We start from the raw sequence: 16,358 nt of genomic DNA, 5'->3' as shown, positions 1-16,358 counted from the left end.
TCACACAGTTTAGTTATGGAACTCAATTGCCATGTGTTCTATTGTTGGGTTTGGTCCTCACGTTATCACGGGCAGTGCTAGCCTAGCTCATGTAATGTTGAAGGAGAAGCTGCAGAGGCTTGGAATTCTGGGTTGCGTGATGTGCATTGTAGGCTCTGTCATTATTGTACTTCATGCTCCTCAAGAGCGTTCCATTGACTCAGTAACTGAAGTTTGGCAGCTTGCAATACAGCCTGGTACTGACATGCCTAATTTTTCTGTCAAGAATTACAAAAGTTTCTAGTGTTGTAGCAGGCTTACAGATAAATTTACAAGATTCTAATTTTGTTGCACTTTGTACCAGCATTTCTCCTATATACAGCATCGGTTGTTGCTGTGGTGTTGGTCCTAGTGATCCACTTTGCTCCAAGATGGGGACATACACATGTCATGGTGTTTGTTGGCATCTGCTCATTAATGGGTTCGCTCTCTGTAAGCAGCTGGATTTGGTGGTCCTGTTTGGAAAGTTTCAAGTTCAGAAAGCAAGAATAACAACCTATGTTTCTTCTTACAGGTAATGAGCGTCAAGGCTTTGGGGATTGCTATCAAATTAACATTTGAGGGGCAAAACCAGTTCACTTATTGCGAAACTTGGATCTTTGTTATGGTTGTCATAACGTGCATACTTACCCAGATGAATTATTTAAATAAAGTAAGTTCACTTTGTAACGAATCACTAGTTTTGAAACTGTACACTGATTATATCCTGAGTAAACTTTGTGGTGGTATCCAGGCTCTTGACACTTTCAATACTGCGGTTGTATCTCCAATTTATTATGTCATGTTTACATCTTTGACCATTATAGCCAGTGTCATCATGTTCAAGGTAGTGTCATCTGGCAAAATCAGGCTATGATTTAGGTCAGTGTACAACTTGAAACCTGACCTTGTGCTACATTCATTTATTTTCAATATACAGGACTGGGATGGCCAGAGTGCTACAAATGTGGTCTCAGCAATCTGCGGCTTCATCACAATCTTGTCAGGGACAATTCTTCTTCATGCAACAAAAGATTCATCTAATGACCCTAGAATCTCAGGAATGAGTAAGCTCCTTAAACTCTTTCTTCATATATTTGAGTTGTCTGTTGTATTTAAAATAGTATGTAAAATATTGTGTCAAACAAAATTTCTTAATTTAAGCAAAAATTAAAAGAAAAATGACATGTATCATCTTTTTCAAGCCCAGATATAATCTAAAGTAACTGTATGATGCTGATATTGTGGGTGCTGGAGCGTGGAATTGAAGTGACTTGATGCTTAACTTCCGGTACTTTCCATGATCTTATATAAACAGTGCACTCCTTGAATGGATAGGAGGGTGCTGAAAAAATGTAGTGCCACTTGGTGGAAAGTTTGGTCCAAGAGTGGAGGTTCGTAGGCATTTGGATCATTTTCAGTGACCTTTTAGTGGTCAGACAGTAGGTCAGGGTTACCTTGTGTGCTGCAAGATTCAGTTTGGATTAAGGCATTCCTCTATACACACTCTTCACTTAGCTAGAGCAATGTCCTTTGATGCTGATTTTATTCTGTGCAAAAGTGTGTGACTGCTTTTCTGTTCCTTCTTTTAGATGTCATCTGCTCATGCAGATTTCCAGCACCCTACCCAGTGGTTTATCTAACACACATATTAGAGGAGGCACTTTGGAGCAGATCATTCCTTTGTATACTTGTGGCTTGAGTTTCTCAGTCTTCAAGACCTGAAGAGCATTTTATAGGAGTCAATTCTTTTCAGTACCTAATAATGCAGTTGTTATCACTAAATGTATGATGTAATTCTTTTTTTTTGTTTAGGATTTTGAAATAATGAATAGAAATATTAACAATGGGCCTTTTGACCAACCAAGCAGACTCAAAGGCAGGTAGAAAGCAACACAAGAAGTGAGAAGGCTACAAAAACATAGGGCTACAATGATAGAATGGAATCACAAAGTGCACATAACCAAGGTGGTGTGGATGATTTCCATCTGTGGAGCAACTACCTCTTTGAGGATTACTCCAGCAGAACCCATGGAAGTAACTTGCCATAACAATAGTCCTCACACACGGCCCGCATGAGCATGGATAGCTGAGGCCAAATAAAAGTTGAATGCATTGCATGTTCGCACATGACCAGTCCAATGCAGAAAATGGACACTTGCAGTTGAATTGCAACTTGCCCAAAACCCAAGAATGGATGATTGTACGTGGACATGTATCTAGAGTCCAGACTCCATACTCAAGAAATGAAACCCCAAACTTGTCTAGCAATTGGGCAAGCAACAAAGAGATGAATAGGAGCCTCATCACATTAGCAAAGGAATTAATAAAGGAGGAGTTTATGTTTGTAAGACCAGCGTCTAGTTTTTGGGTTGCAGTGTGTATGAACATAGTATGCTAGGTTTTGCACAGATAAAACATAGTATGTATGAACATGATTAAAGCACGACAGAAACACAAAAATGCAAAAAGAGGAAAAGTATAAAATTCGATGATTGAATGAATGATGTATATGAATGAATATACAAGATGATACTGATGTGATGCTTAAGAAGCACAGATGTCCAACAACCAGTGACTCTCGTGGAAGTGGGCTGAGGAAGACTGCCAGAGACTGTTGCCCTGCGTACAAATCTTGGGTGCAGCAGTACCACCAAATGTCATGGAGATGCGGCCAAGTGGACCAAGGCTGATGTCACACAGCAATGGAGGGCTAGTTGGTCTGATGAATGTTTGAAAAACTGATGCAGAATGCCATAAATTTGTAAATTTCAAAAGCACCATCTGTTGTTGGTTAGGAAAGTCTAGTTAGGCCATGGTCTCCCTTAAGAGTTCCAATTTATCTTGTCATAGGACTTCTTGAAATCTAGAAGCAATACTTTGTAGCCTTGAAAAATGTGAAGGTGTTGTTCAGGCCTGACAAAGCTATCTGTTCACCATGCATGAAGTCTAGTAGAAGGGGATGCAACCTACTAATGTATAGATAATCTTTGCTAGGGCCTTATAGGCCATTGAGAAAAGAGCAATGGATGGTCATTGGGCTAATATCCTACCTATTCTCCTCCTGAGTCCCACCCCTTGGGAGGGGATAAATAAGATGAGTTGAGAGGCTCTTAGATACTCGCTTTGAGCTAAATCTTTTTTTGAAGGTTGCTAGTAGGGGAAATCTTCACCTTCTCTCCAAAGGTGAAGAAGATGTGAAGATATGCTAGGGGTTTGCATGGAGAACACGGAATGTATGAACATGGCTAAAACACAATAACTTAGACAAAAACGCAAAAACACAGTATGCAAAACACAAAATACAAAAACACAAATAAAGAAGAAATATAACTCTAAAGTGAATGAATGAATGCTGTAAATGTTGGGAATAAAGGGCCACTGTGCCTTTTATACCTGCTCGGGTCTGAACACACACTTAGCTCTTGTACTTTACATACAACTATCACAAAAACCTAAAAGAGGTACAACTCATTGTACCCACACATCGTGCATCTCCCTCACTCTCACTCTCTACTGCTGCTCACTCACTCATACACTCTTTCTTCACCATTGCCATCACTGAACATTGCATCTCCACTATGCACCTGTCACTTCAAACTAGTATAAGATTTGAAGGTCATTGCGACTGCGCTTCTTGGAGCTAGTCCGAGCTGTGCCAACAGCAGGTCATCAATTTGAGTCAGGCACAGGGTGCAAGCGCAGGACATAGGTCACAAGGAGCTGTTTGGTGTAGGTAGGTGACAATCTTTCCAGTCAGTTGTAGCGAGCGCAGGTTACGTGCAGGTTATAAGGCAGTTAGGCGACAGGTTTCAGCGAGGTCAGCGTAGTTCGCATGCAACCGTTGACGGTCAACCTTTTTTATTTCTCAAGAAATCACGTTTTTAAGAAAAAAGGTCCATCCTTTGTTAAAATTTTGGGGGCTATCATGCGCATATAAGCATAGTTTGACAAATCTGAAAGATTGAACTTGCATTTACGCTTGAAAATTGGGGATTTTGGCTTATGCTTGAAGATTTTACCTGGCTAAGTAAAATTTATGGAGTTTGTATACATTCGGGTCTTGTAAATTGGGGCTTTTCATGTAATTGTGGAAATTGCAGTGGGACAGGTGCAATTTCCTGAAATTTTGACACATTGGACCCCACACAATTTGGGGATTTTGCAAAACTTTTGTCAAATTTGGTCTTGGTACGTACTTGCAGTGCAGTTTCTATGCAAATTGAGTACATTGGACTTCAGAAAAATTTGGGGCTTTTGCAAATGAAATTTTGGCAAAATTGGCTTGTGCAATCTACTCAAGAGTTATGTTTGATGTAATTTGAGCAGATAAATTTTGGGGCTTTTGACCGTATGAGTCAAATTTGTGCTTGTGGATGCATTCGGAGAAGAAATTGCACCTAAAATTTGGGGCTTTTCCATGCCATTGATGTATTAGCTCGTGGCACAGTTGCAATTACTTGTGCCTGTGGATGCATTCGGAGAAGAAATTGCAGCTAAAATTTGGGGCTTTCCCATGCAGTTGATGTATTGGCTCGTGGCACAGATGTAATTACTTGTGGTGTGCTCTAGCACACATTTTATGACTCTGAAAATTGATTTGCAGATCTGAAATTTCTGCAATTGCTGGTTTTTCCATTGCTGGTTAGGACTTGCTTCGTACCTTGGTCATTTGTGTGATAGTTGGGCTTACATTTGTTGGCTTTTGAGTCACTTTCGAGTTGTAAATCATGGCTGGCAGCAATGATAGCAGCAATCTTTTGCACATTAAGAAGCTTGAGGGTGCACACAACTTTGCTACATGGCAGAAGCAGTGCTATAATGTCTTGGTGCAAAAGAAACAGGTGAAGCCCATAAAGACAAAAGGGATAAAACCAGCAACTATGGATCCAGATGAGTGGGATGAGTTAGATGAGCTTGCACACTCTACCGTAGAGCTTTCAATGTCAGACACTTTGCTCTTCAACATAGAGAAATTGAAATCTACTTAAGATATGTGGCAAAGACTCGAGGAATTATATGCTCAGAAAAGTGCAGCAAGCGAGGTTTATTGGTTGAAAATATTGATGGACTTTCATATGAAGAAAGGTACAACCATGTCTGTACATTTGAATGAATTTAACTCTATTTTCAGCTAGCTGATGGCTTCGGAGTTCCACATTGATGAGGAGTTCAAGGCAATATTTTTGCTATGCACTTTGCTTGAAAGTTGGGACACTTTTAGGATAGCAATGAGTAACTCCAATGCCATGTTGTTATATTCAGATGTGGAGAGCTCTTTACTCATGAAAGAGATAAATAGACAAAATATTTCAGCAAACAAGTCTTTCAATGCACTACACTAGAGGTAGATCTCAACGTAAGGGTACTTTTGAAAACAAAGTATGCAACAAGTCTCGTGGAAAAAAATGTAGAGTGCCATCATTGTGGCAAGAAAGGGCATTTCAAGCAAGATTGCTTTAGGTGAAAGAAAAAGAAGGGCAAGGGCAAAAGCTCTGATGATAGCAGAGATGAGAAAAAAGACATCCAACATGCAATGAAGAGCATTGTGAAGATAGAGGAAGTCAATGTAGTCAGTCATAAGAGTGATAGTGGTACTGATATACTCTTTGCTTCTTCTTTTAGTGCACAACCATTGATTGCAGATTCTGATGATGACATGCACACTTAGATTCTTGATTCAGGTGCTTTATTTCATGTAACACCATACCACGAGTGGCTTTCTGACTACAATGGTGGTAGGCATTGTGTTGTCCACCTGGAGGACAACTATGTATGTGATATTGCAGGGATTGACAGTGTACAGTTGGTATTTCAACATGTTTCAGTGTTCACTTTGCATAATGCAAGGCATGTATCTCAGCTCAAGAAGAGCTTGATAAGCATAGGGCAGCTAGATGATGAAGGCTATCACACCACTTTTGGGAATAGCAAATGGAAGATATGCAAGGGATCTAAGATTGTTGCTAAAGGCTCTAAGAGTGATACTTTGTATCCATTACATGTATCTAGTGTGCATGATCATGTTGTCACCATAACTGAGCAGCCAAGTGTGTCTTTGTGGGTTGTGTCACATGAGTCAAACTGAAATGAAAGTGGTTTCTCGTTTGGGTTATTTGCCGTGTTTGAGGTATGTTGATTTTGACCATTGTGATCATTGTATATTCGGTAAGTATGCTCAAACATCACATAAAAAGTCTATTTCATTAAAATCTTCACCCTTAGAGTTGATACATTCAAATGTATGTGAGATGCCTAGGTTGCCTCTAGGGGAAAAGAAATAGTTTATTACATTTGTTGATGATGCCACACGTAAGGTATGGGTTTATCTGACCTGCCATAAAGATGAGGCATTGGATAAGTTTAAAAAATTCCTGGAAGTTGCTGAAAATATGACAAGCAAGACATTAAAGAATCTTCACTCTAACAAGGGTGGAGAATATGTGTCCAAAGCCTTTCAGGTCTTTTGTGATAGTAAAGGGATAAAGAGGGAGTTTAGTGCCCCTTATAATCCGTCCCAAAATGGTGTTGCAGAGCGTATAAATAGAACTATTCAGGAGAAGGTGCGTACCATGTTGTCTCATGTTGCATTACCTCATGGATTTTGGGCAGAGATTGTTATGACAACCGTACACTTGATAAATCGGTCACCAAATAGGTCTTTGGAGGGAGAGTCCCTCAAGAAGTGTGGTCGGGCAAGCCATCTTTGTATGCACACTTGAGAGTGTTTGGCTTTGAGGAATTTGTACACATATGCAAGGAGCAACAAATTGGAGCCAAAGTCCTATAAAATGCATTTTTCTAGGTTATTGTGACAAGGGTGAAATGGGGTATAAATTATGGGATCCCGAGAAAAGAAAAATTGTATGCAGCAATGCCGTTATTGTTGTAAATGCAATCCACACTCGCTAGAGAAAACTAGCTCACTATCGGTGCAATGATGATATGTTGAGACTAGGTTTGAATCCTATGCCAAATGGAGGAATATTTCCATTATTGGATAGATTGGAGGTCATCCATCACCTCAAGGTTTTGGGAGCTAGATGGCTAGTCCAATTATGGGAAACTTTTGCTTAAGCGTGCATTGGTGTGAATAGTACTAGGATGGGTGACCTCTCGAGAAGGGGAGATACAAGGACCCCCACCTAGTTTCTAACTTGGTATCAGAGCTCAGGTTGCTGAGCTTGGATGGCATTAGGATCTCAACCAAGGTATGGCTTGAGGGGAGGTTTTGGAAATGCAATTCATACTTGCTAGAGAAAACTAGCTCACTATTGGTGCAACGATGATATGTTGAGACTAGGTTTGAATCCTATGCCAAATGGAGGAAGATTTCCATAATTGGATAGATTGGAGGTTATCCATCACCTCAAGGTTTTGGGGGCTAGATGGCTAGTCCAATTATGGGAAACTTCTAGTTAAGCATGCATTGGCGTGAATAATACTAGGATGGGTGACCTCCCGGGAAGGGGAGGTACAAGGGCCCCCACCTAGTTTCTAACTGTTATCTTTTAGGAAGATCGCATCCATAAGTAGCTTGAGAAGACTGAGGAAGCCAGAAGGCTTGTGTTCTGAGGAATAAATACTTGTAGGACAGCAAAGAGTGCTTGATATACAACAACAAATACCTACTGTAAATGGCCCTTTAAATGCATGGAATGATGTGAAATTGATTAACAAGTAGGTGTCCATGATATATTGTTGAGAAACCCTTTACCCTTCACCCACAGTTTGCATTTTTGTGTTTTTGCGTTTTGCGTTTAGGGTTTGTGTTTAGGGTTTGCAGCCCCAAAAAGGGGCGCTATCCTAGACTGACTGTGCCTATTTATAGGCCACTCTCTCATTCATTCCTTACGGCTGATTCATTCAGTCCGTCACCTCTTCTCTCTAGCCTCTCCACTACCCTCACACCCCTTTAGGAGGACATTGTTGTTCGTGGTTCGTAACTTCGCTGTCTTCATCATCTTCCTTGTGCTATGGCACACTTGTTCCCTTGTATCACATTCACTTCATGATTCAGATCTTCATCATTCATTTCATCTGAGTTTCTTCTCTCTTCTCTTCTCTTCTCCATGTTTGCCGAGTTCACTCCGTGTTCCTCCCCGCAAACCCTATTATCTCGCTGGTATGTCATCTTTTGACATATACCACAGTTTTAACAAGAAAATGTGCCATTAGAATAGTTAAAATAGGACAGCATTCTAAACCATTTAAACAGCAAGCTCTTAATGCAAATTTGCAAGTTGAAACAGCAAACACTGATCATTGGGTCCGTAGGTCGACTAGAAATACCAAACAGCCAAATAGGTTTGTTCTTGGTCCGAATTATGTTGTTGTTTATGTCATGTTGATAGATTGTGGTGAACCGTCATGCTTCAAGGAAGCAATGATAGAGAGGAGAGCAAAAACTGGCATAAAGCTGTATTGTTAGAGATGGAATCTCTAAAGAAGAATGGTACTTGGGATTTGGTGCATTTGCCCAAGGGACAAAAAGTCCTACCATGCAAATGGGTTTACAAGATGAAGGTCACTCCCGGTTCTTTGCCAAAGTACAAAGCACGACTTGTTGCAAAAGGATATAAGTAGGAACATGGGATTGAATTTAATGAGATCTTTTCCCTTGTAGTCAAGATAACTATTTTGTGAACCATATTGGGCTTGGTTGCATGTGAGGATATGAAACTCATATAGATGAATGTTAAGATTGCTTTCGTACATGGTGATGTGCATGAGGACATATATATGCAACAGCTAGAAGGTTTTGTGGCCAAGGGGCAAGAAAAGATGGTATTAAACTCAACAAAAGCTTATATGGCCTGAAATAGATACCATGTGAATGGTATCATAAGTTTGATACATTCATGCAATCTCAAGGATTCAAAAGAAGTCAAGTGGATCATTTCTTATATACCAAGAAGGTAGTAAACTGTAGCCTTATTATGTTGGTTTTGTATGTAGATGACATGTTGATTGGTAGTAGGGATGTTCATGCTTTGGACACATTGAAATAGAATCTACACAACAGTTTAGCGAAAGACCTTATCCTTATGGTTTGAATGAGAGAAATTGAGAGGTTACTCCATGTAGACTTGCTAATCTAAATAGCCATTTATAAAGGCACTTTTGATATTCACTTGATAGAGCGGCCAACTATGGTGAGTGGCTAGTGCAACTAATAGGCGGAATAATATTAGTCGCACAATCAGAGCAAAGGTCTCTTCATAGTCAACACCGTGTTTCCGTCGAAACCCTTGCACTACAAGGTGAGCCTTGTACTTGTTTAAAGTCCCATCAGCCTTTAGTTTAGTCCTAAAGATCCACTTAGTCCCAATGACCTTCTTGTGGCCAAGATGTGATCCACCAAGCTCCATATGGACTATCATTTTCCTTTGTAGGGGGCATTGTTGCTTAATTTCTATTGATATATTTGGGAGATAAGTTATCATCATGAATTCTCTTTCTAGAACACATGGCTATGCCAAAATGTATAGTTTCAATTTTTGAAAAACCTAGGAAACAACCCTTTGCAAAGAAACCTCCGATCTTTGAGGAAATGGTGGAAGAAGTCATTGATCCAAACTAGGCCTAAACAAGAGAAGTTAAAGAGCAAAAGAAAGATGAAAAGTAGCATTATTTTGGTACTTAAATACTATTGCACGAGAGTATCTATTGGTTCCAAAACAACCCAATTGAACCCACCCTCTACGTCAAGAAGGAAGGGAGATTTGATCATCGTCATTCTTTATTAGATGATATTCTGCTTAGTGGACCAAATGAGAGAAAAATTGTAGATTTCAAGGCTGAATTGCAATTTTCTTTTGATATGTCAAGTATGGGGCTGCTTCACTACTTTTTAGGGATTCATGTCACCCAAAGCAAGCATGGTATTGTTATGTCTCAGTCATAGTATGTCCAAAAGTTGCTAGTAAGGTTTAACATGCAAGACTGTAAACTTATGAGTACACCTATGGAAATAGGGTTGAAATTTTCTGTGCATGATGGGAGTGATCCATCAAATGTTGCTATTTACATCTAGGTTGTTTGTTGCCTCATTTGTTTGTGCAGCCCTCATCACAACATATAGTATGCAATATCATAGGTGAGTAGATACTGTCAGAGTGCAGCGGTGCGGAAGCGTAGGACTGAGAGAGAGAGAACGCAGAGAGAGAAGGGAGAGAAAGAGACAGTGGACGATGAAGATCTGCTGTATAAAGAATGCTGAATACAAAGATATACACGGGCGCAGTGCGCTGGACTGCGTGTCTCCACCTCGACGATGCGACCTGCTGTCCACCTCGAAGTCTGCTGCAGTCTGCACTGTCTGCTGTCTGAAATCTGTGAACAGAGACAGAAAACTGCACAGCACCGGTCTGTAATCTGCGACAGAGAAGAGTGGGCAGACTGCTGGAAACGTCGGCAATATATAGCCGAAAAACTGCCTGAAATGGGGCGCCAGAAAATAGGGCAGGTCGGCTGCATTAAATGCAGCCGACTGGGCTGCAGGCAGTCGGACTGCTACGTGGCAGTCCGACTGCATAGTCCGACTGCACAGTCCGACTGCACAGTCCGACTGTGCAGCCCAGGCAATCCTGCCTGCCTGGCAATGATCTCTAACACCCCCTCTCAGAGCCGGGGCAGGGCAGAAGCCTGAGGGATCTGGAATGTTGCCGAAGTAGAGCCTGAGGAAGCGCCTTCGTAAACAAATCCGCAAGATTATCCTCCGTCTTGCAATACTCCACAGTGATGGTCTCATCCAGAAGCTTTTCTCTGATGAAATGGTACTGAATCTCAATGTGCTTCGTCCGGGCATGAAAAACAGGGTTCCTTGCCAAAGCAATGCAACTCTCATTGTCACATCGCAGTAATGTAGGATGAGTCTGGGGGCACCCAAGCTCCTCCAACAGTCTCCGAAGCCACACAACCTCGCATGTGGTGGAAGACGCGGCCCGATATTCCGCCTCAGTTGACGAAAGGGCTACCGTGGGCTGCTTCTTGCTACTCCATGAAATAACACCTGCACCCAAAGTAAAGCAGTAACCTGTTGTAGACCGCCTGTGGTCCACGTCACCGGCCCAATCCGAGTCGCTCCAACCTGCAAGTACGAGATCTGACCCATCTGTCCCTGGGGGGTAATGAATCCCCAAATCAGACGTCCCCCTCAGATACTGAAGTATCCTCTGAGCAGCCTGCCAATGCACCGTCTTAGGTTCACTCATGAACCCTGCCAAGAGCCCAACAGCAAAACATAGATCAACCCTGGTGTTGAGAAGCCAAATCAAAGACCCTATCAACTGTCGATAGCGGGAAGCATCCGCCAAAGGAGAAGCTGAGTGGGAAGTGGCCTTCCAGTTCGGATCCATAGGAGTAGAGAGGGCCCTACAATCTTCCATCTCAAAGGACACCAAGAGCTCCTGAACATATCTCTGTTGGGAGAGAAAAATCCCCCTTTGAGACTGATAAATCTCATGTCCTAGAAAGAAATGGAGTAGCCCCAAATCCGTCATCTCGAACGTCCGATGTAAAGCTGACTTTGTCTCCTGGACCTGCTGTGCATCATCACCTGTGACAATCAAATCATCAACATATAATACAAACAGCACACAACCATCCTCGGAAGTGTGAACATACAGCTGTGGATCGGCCTTGGACCGCCGATATCCCAACTGAGACTGGAGGAACGAATCAATCTTCTCGTTCCAAGCTCGCGGGGCCTGCTTGAGACCATACAGGGCCTTCTTCAACCTGTAGACTTTCCCATCTGAAGAACCAAAGCCAGGAGGCTGCTCAACGTAGATCTCCTCCTTCAAATCACCATTCAGGAAGGCCGACTTCACATCCAACTGATAAATAGGTCATCTCCTATAGCCAGCCAAAGCAAGAACAGCTCTAATGGTTGCCATACGAGCTGTGGGGGCAAAGGTGTCATGACAGTCAATCCCTGGGCGCTGGGCAAAACCCTTAGCAACAAGGCGAGCCTTGTGCTTATCCAAAGTACCATCACTGAGATATTTGGTCTTGAAGACCCACTTGGCTCCAATCACCTTCTTCTTCGGGGGGCGTGGCACAAGTGACCAAGTGCCATTCCTCTCAATAGCCTCCAACTCAGCTTCCATAGCTTTCTTCCATGGGGCGGACTGTAAAGCCTTCTTCACGGAGGTGGGCTCTCGATCCTGCATAACATGGGACATCAAACAATAATTGGAGCAAACAAGCTCCGAAGAATGCGCCTGGTGCCTCCGTGACCGCCGCGGACCATCCTGCGGTCCCCACTCCTCAGGAACCCCCTCGATCCCTGAATCACGAAGTGTGTCACGGGCCCAGCGAGGAGGAGGCCGAACCTCCCCTCGTCGTTCTCCATCAGTAGAAGACTCTGGAATGGCCACCGGTGGTAACTCCTCAGAAGGATCCGGTGGAACAGTAGACTCTGTGTCAGAAACAGAATCATAATCAAAAGGCACAGGCTCCGGTGGAACTGTAGAAGGAGCCAATCTCTCCCCTGGATCTCCAAGAACGGGGTGCTCCTCACCCGTTGAAGAAGCCGGAACCTCCACAAACCGCACATCACGGCTAGTATATACATCCCGCTTGACGGGACCATACAGTCGGTAGCCTTGGGACTGGGAGCTGTAGCCAACAAATACCTGTTTTCGGGAAGCCGCTTCAAATTTGTCACGGTGAGCCTTGGGAATGTGAACATAGGCATCACACCCAAAGATGCGAAAGTAAGAAACATCTGGCTTCGTCCCAAAATAAGCCTCAAATGGAGTCATCCCTTCCACGGCCGAAGTAGGGGATCGATTAAGGATGTGGACTGCAGTAGCCACAGCCTCGGCCCACAGAACCTGAGGGGTCTATCGGTGCTCCATCATGGTGCGCGCCATCTCGATCACACTGCGGTTCTTCCGTTCTAGAATACCATTTTCTTGAGGAGTATTGGTATTGGCAAACTCCTGGTGAATTCCTCTATCTGCACAAAACCGAGCAAATTCATTAGACACAAATTCACCTCCCTTGTCGGATCGCAAGGTCTTCAGCTTCCGGCCTGATCGGTTCTCCTCAAAGAGAAGCCAATCCTTGAAGTGCGAGAAAGCTTCTGACTTTAGTGCCAAAAAGTAGGCCCATGTCATCCTGCTGTAGTCATCCACGATCAGCATGAAGTACGAGCTCCCACGCAGGGACTCATTCCTCATAGGGCCATATAGATCCGTAGATACTAGCTCCATCGGTGAAGTAGACCGCCGCGAAGCTGTGTGGGGAATGGCATCCCTATGCTGCTTCCCCCGTATGCAGGAGACACATGGCTGCTGGCTCACCACTATATCCGGCAACCCTCGAACAAGCTGTCCACGTGACACCCTCCGAAGATAGTCATAGTTCAGGTGACCAAACCGAGCATGCCATAATTCAGACTGTGACTGTGAGGTAAGAAGAAGAGTAGAGAGGGTAGTGGAAGACTTCAGTTTGTAGATGCCGTTCTCCTCATATCCAGATGATAGAACCTTCCTCGATTCACGATCAAGGACTCGCACAGTAGAACTGTCAAACTCCACCAAAAGACCAAGGGAGCAAATCTTATGAACTGAAAGGAGATGGTACCCTAATCCTGGTACATGCAAAACCTCTGAGGTATGGGTGCCACCTCGTCCATCCGGAATAAGCTGCATCTTACCCCGACCTGCAATAGAAACTGAAGAGCTGTCTCCAATGAGAACCTGCCCACGCGAAGGTCGCAGCTGGGCAACACCATCTGATAAAGGAGTCATGTGCCGTGAGGCACCACTGTCAACAATCCACTCTCGAGCTTGGGGAGCCGTCATTGTAGCATCAGAAGCATTCGGTGAAGCGTCCTCAATGACAACTAGATGTAGAAATGCAGCTGATGAGGGTGCAGCCACCGCTCCAGAATCCTTGGTATCCTTCTTCTTGGTGTCCTTCGTGTCTTTGTCAGGGCAATCCTTCTTCCAATGGCCAGTCTTTCCACAAATGTGACATGTGGAGTCTTTGTCCTTGTCCTTCTCCTTGTCCTTCTTGGACTTGTTATCCCCCTTCTTCTTCTTTTGGTCCTTCCCCTTCTTCTGAGAGGCTTGACCTGTCAACGCCTCCGTCTTGGAAGCATTCTGTCCCTTTAACTGTTCCTCTTGGTCCAAGACCATAGGAACCAACTCTTCCCACCGAAGAGTAGACTCTCGCCCAGAAGCAATGAGGGCAGAGTAAAATGTACCGAATCGTGGTGGGAACTGGGACAGTAGTGTGATCGCCATGTCTTCCGAGGAGATCAGCTTCCCCGCATTCTGAACCTGCATTTGTAGCTGCCTTAGCTTGTTAATGTGTTCCCTTAGCGAAGAAGACTTATTGACGGACAAAGTCCGCATCTGTACCTCCAAAGAAACCCTCTTCATCAGGGTCATCCGATTGTACATTTGATCAAGCTCCAGCCATATCTCACGAGCCACCGTCAAGTGCTCGATGTGAGCGATCACGGCTGTAGTGCATGATAGAAAGAGAAAGGATCGAATCCTGGCATTCAATTTGTCCCAATGAGACTGGGCCCTGGCCAACTCCGCACGAGCATCGGAAGAGAGTTTGGACTCATCTCTTACCGAAGGCCGGTCAATCTCCTCCTGTACCAACTCCGCCAGATCATAGGACTCAAGGATGGCCAACATCATAACGCGCCATATGCGGTAGTTGTCGCCATCGAGCTTCTGATCTGTAGGAAGAGCCGGTAAGACAAGCACCTTCCGGTCCATAATCGCCTGGAATTCCAAGTCCATCTCTGTAGACATCTTCACCTGCAATGCCTTCTCAAACGCAAAAGCAGCCCCCTCTAACTGGGTAAACTCAGCCTGCTAAGGCTCTTCCGCGTCCTGAAGCTTCTTCACCCGCCGGAGGCGATGAAAAAGCAAAACCTGCACTTTTAGGTTGAAAACTCAAACTTCCTCCGCGTCAAACAGCAGTAAACAGCAGCAAATCCACCACCTGTACTCCTTTCCTGTGCGCCCACACTCGTTTCAGCCTTGTTCCAAGGCGCAGCCCTCCTGTTTGCCCTTAAACGCAAAAAACGCAAATTTGTGTCGCGATGGAAACTCCACTTCAGGTTGATTCTGCGCTCAGTCAGCCCTCAAACACTGCTCTGATACCATGTCAGAGTGCAGCGGTGCGGAAGCGTAGGACTGAGAGAGAGAGAACGCAGAGAGAGAAGGGAGAGAAAGAGACAGTGGACGATGAAGATCTGCTGTATAAAGAATGCTGAATACAAAGATATACACGGGCGCAGTGCGCTGGACTGCGTGTCTCCATCTCGACGATGCGACCTGCTGTCCACCTCGAAGTCTGCTGCAGTCTGCACTGTCTGCTGTCTGAAATCTGTGAACAGAGACAGAAAACTGCACAGCACCGGTCTGTAATCTGCGACAGAGAAGAGTGGGCAGACTGCTGGAAACGTCGGCAATATATAGCCGAAAAACTGCCTGAAATGGGGCGCCAGAAAATAGGGCAGGTCGGCTGCATTAAATGCAGCCGACTGGGCTGCAGGCAGTCGGACTGCCACGTGGCAGTCCGACTGCACAGTCCGACTGTGCAGCCCAGGCAATCCTGCCTGCCTGGCAATGATCTCTAACAGATACATGCACAATCCAAGGACACTATATTGGCAAGCTATTAAGTGCATTTTTGATATTTGCAAGGAACATAGTCATATGGTTTGTTATTTCCCGAGGGGAGAGAATTGCAAGTGTGTGTGTACATTGTACAATGATTCAAATTGGGTTGGTGATCACAATACAATGAATTATACTATGATACAAGGGAGTATACACTAGTGGATATTGTTTCTTTCTAGGCCAATCACGCATTTCTTGGCTAAGCAAAGACAAACCTATTGTGGTACCTTATCTTGTGAAGTTATGTATAGGGTAGCTTTCATAGCAACAATCAAAAGTGTTTGGTTATGCAATGTATTTGCTGATCATTATGTTCGCTTAGAGGAAGCCTCTTTCATTGTTTCTGATAGTGCAAGTGCTATCACATAGCATGGAATCCAATGTCTCATGCTCATATGAAACACATTGAGATACATTATCAGTATGTTAGAGAAAGATCACATGCAAGGGAGATTAGCATGATCTATATTTCCACATAGGAGAACATTGTAGATATTTTCACCAAGACATTGTCACATGATAAGTTTGAGGAATTTCAAAAATCCTTAAACTTGATATCGTTTGGTGATTGATTCACTCCTTATACATCATCACATTGGCACTGCAAAGGGTGCTAGAATAAGTCAATTTAGGGCAGTGGCCAACGTTTTAGTATGTGGTGTAGACACATCCAAGTTA

General features: G+C 43.7%; 1 protein-coding gene across 2 annotated transcripts in view; it reads left to right on the top strand.

Annotated features, from left to right (window-relative positions):
- The window catches only part of LOC148022818 (putative magnesium transporter NIPA4), a 66,552-nt gene that overhangs the window by 33,279 nt on the left and 16,915 nt on the right, over positions 1 to 16,358 (top strand). The window contains exons 4-9 of one of the 2 annotated variants that reach the window (XR_015693546.1): positions 76 to 236; positions 344 to 471; positions 554 to 691; positions 773 to 865; positions 959 to 1,085; positions 1,229 to 1,309. Coding sequence is in view for 1 of the 2 variants with exons in the window: in XM_087695741.1 (XP_087551867.1) it covers positions 76 to 236; positions 344 to 471; positions 554 to 691; positions 773 to 865; positions 959 to 1,085 (647 nt within the window). In the remaining variant the exon portion in view is untranslated. The remainder of the gene's footprint in view (positions 1 to 75; positions 237 to 343; positions 472 to 553; positions 692 to 772; positions 866 to 958; positions 1,086 to 1,228; positions 1,310 to 16,358) is intronic. The other variant, XM_087695741.1, reaches the window with a different exon arrangement.

The sequence above is a fragment of the Lygodium microphyllum genome, chromosome 16, assembly GCF_053477565.2.
Source record: "Lygodium microphyllum isolate KBCC chromosome 16, Lygodium_microphyllum_v1.1.10, whole genome shotgun sequence".
NCBI lineage: Eukaryota > Viridiplantae > Streptophyta > Polypodiopsida > Schizaeales > Lygodiaceae > Lygodium > Lygodium microphyllum.
Note: the sequence above shows the minus strand (reverse complement) of the source record. Positions and strands in the feature narration are given on the sequence as shown.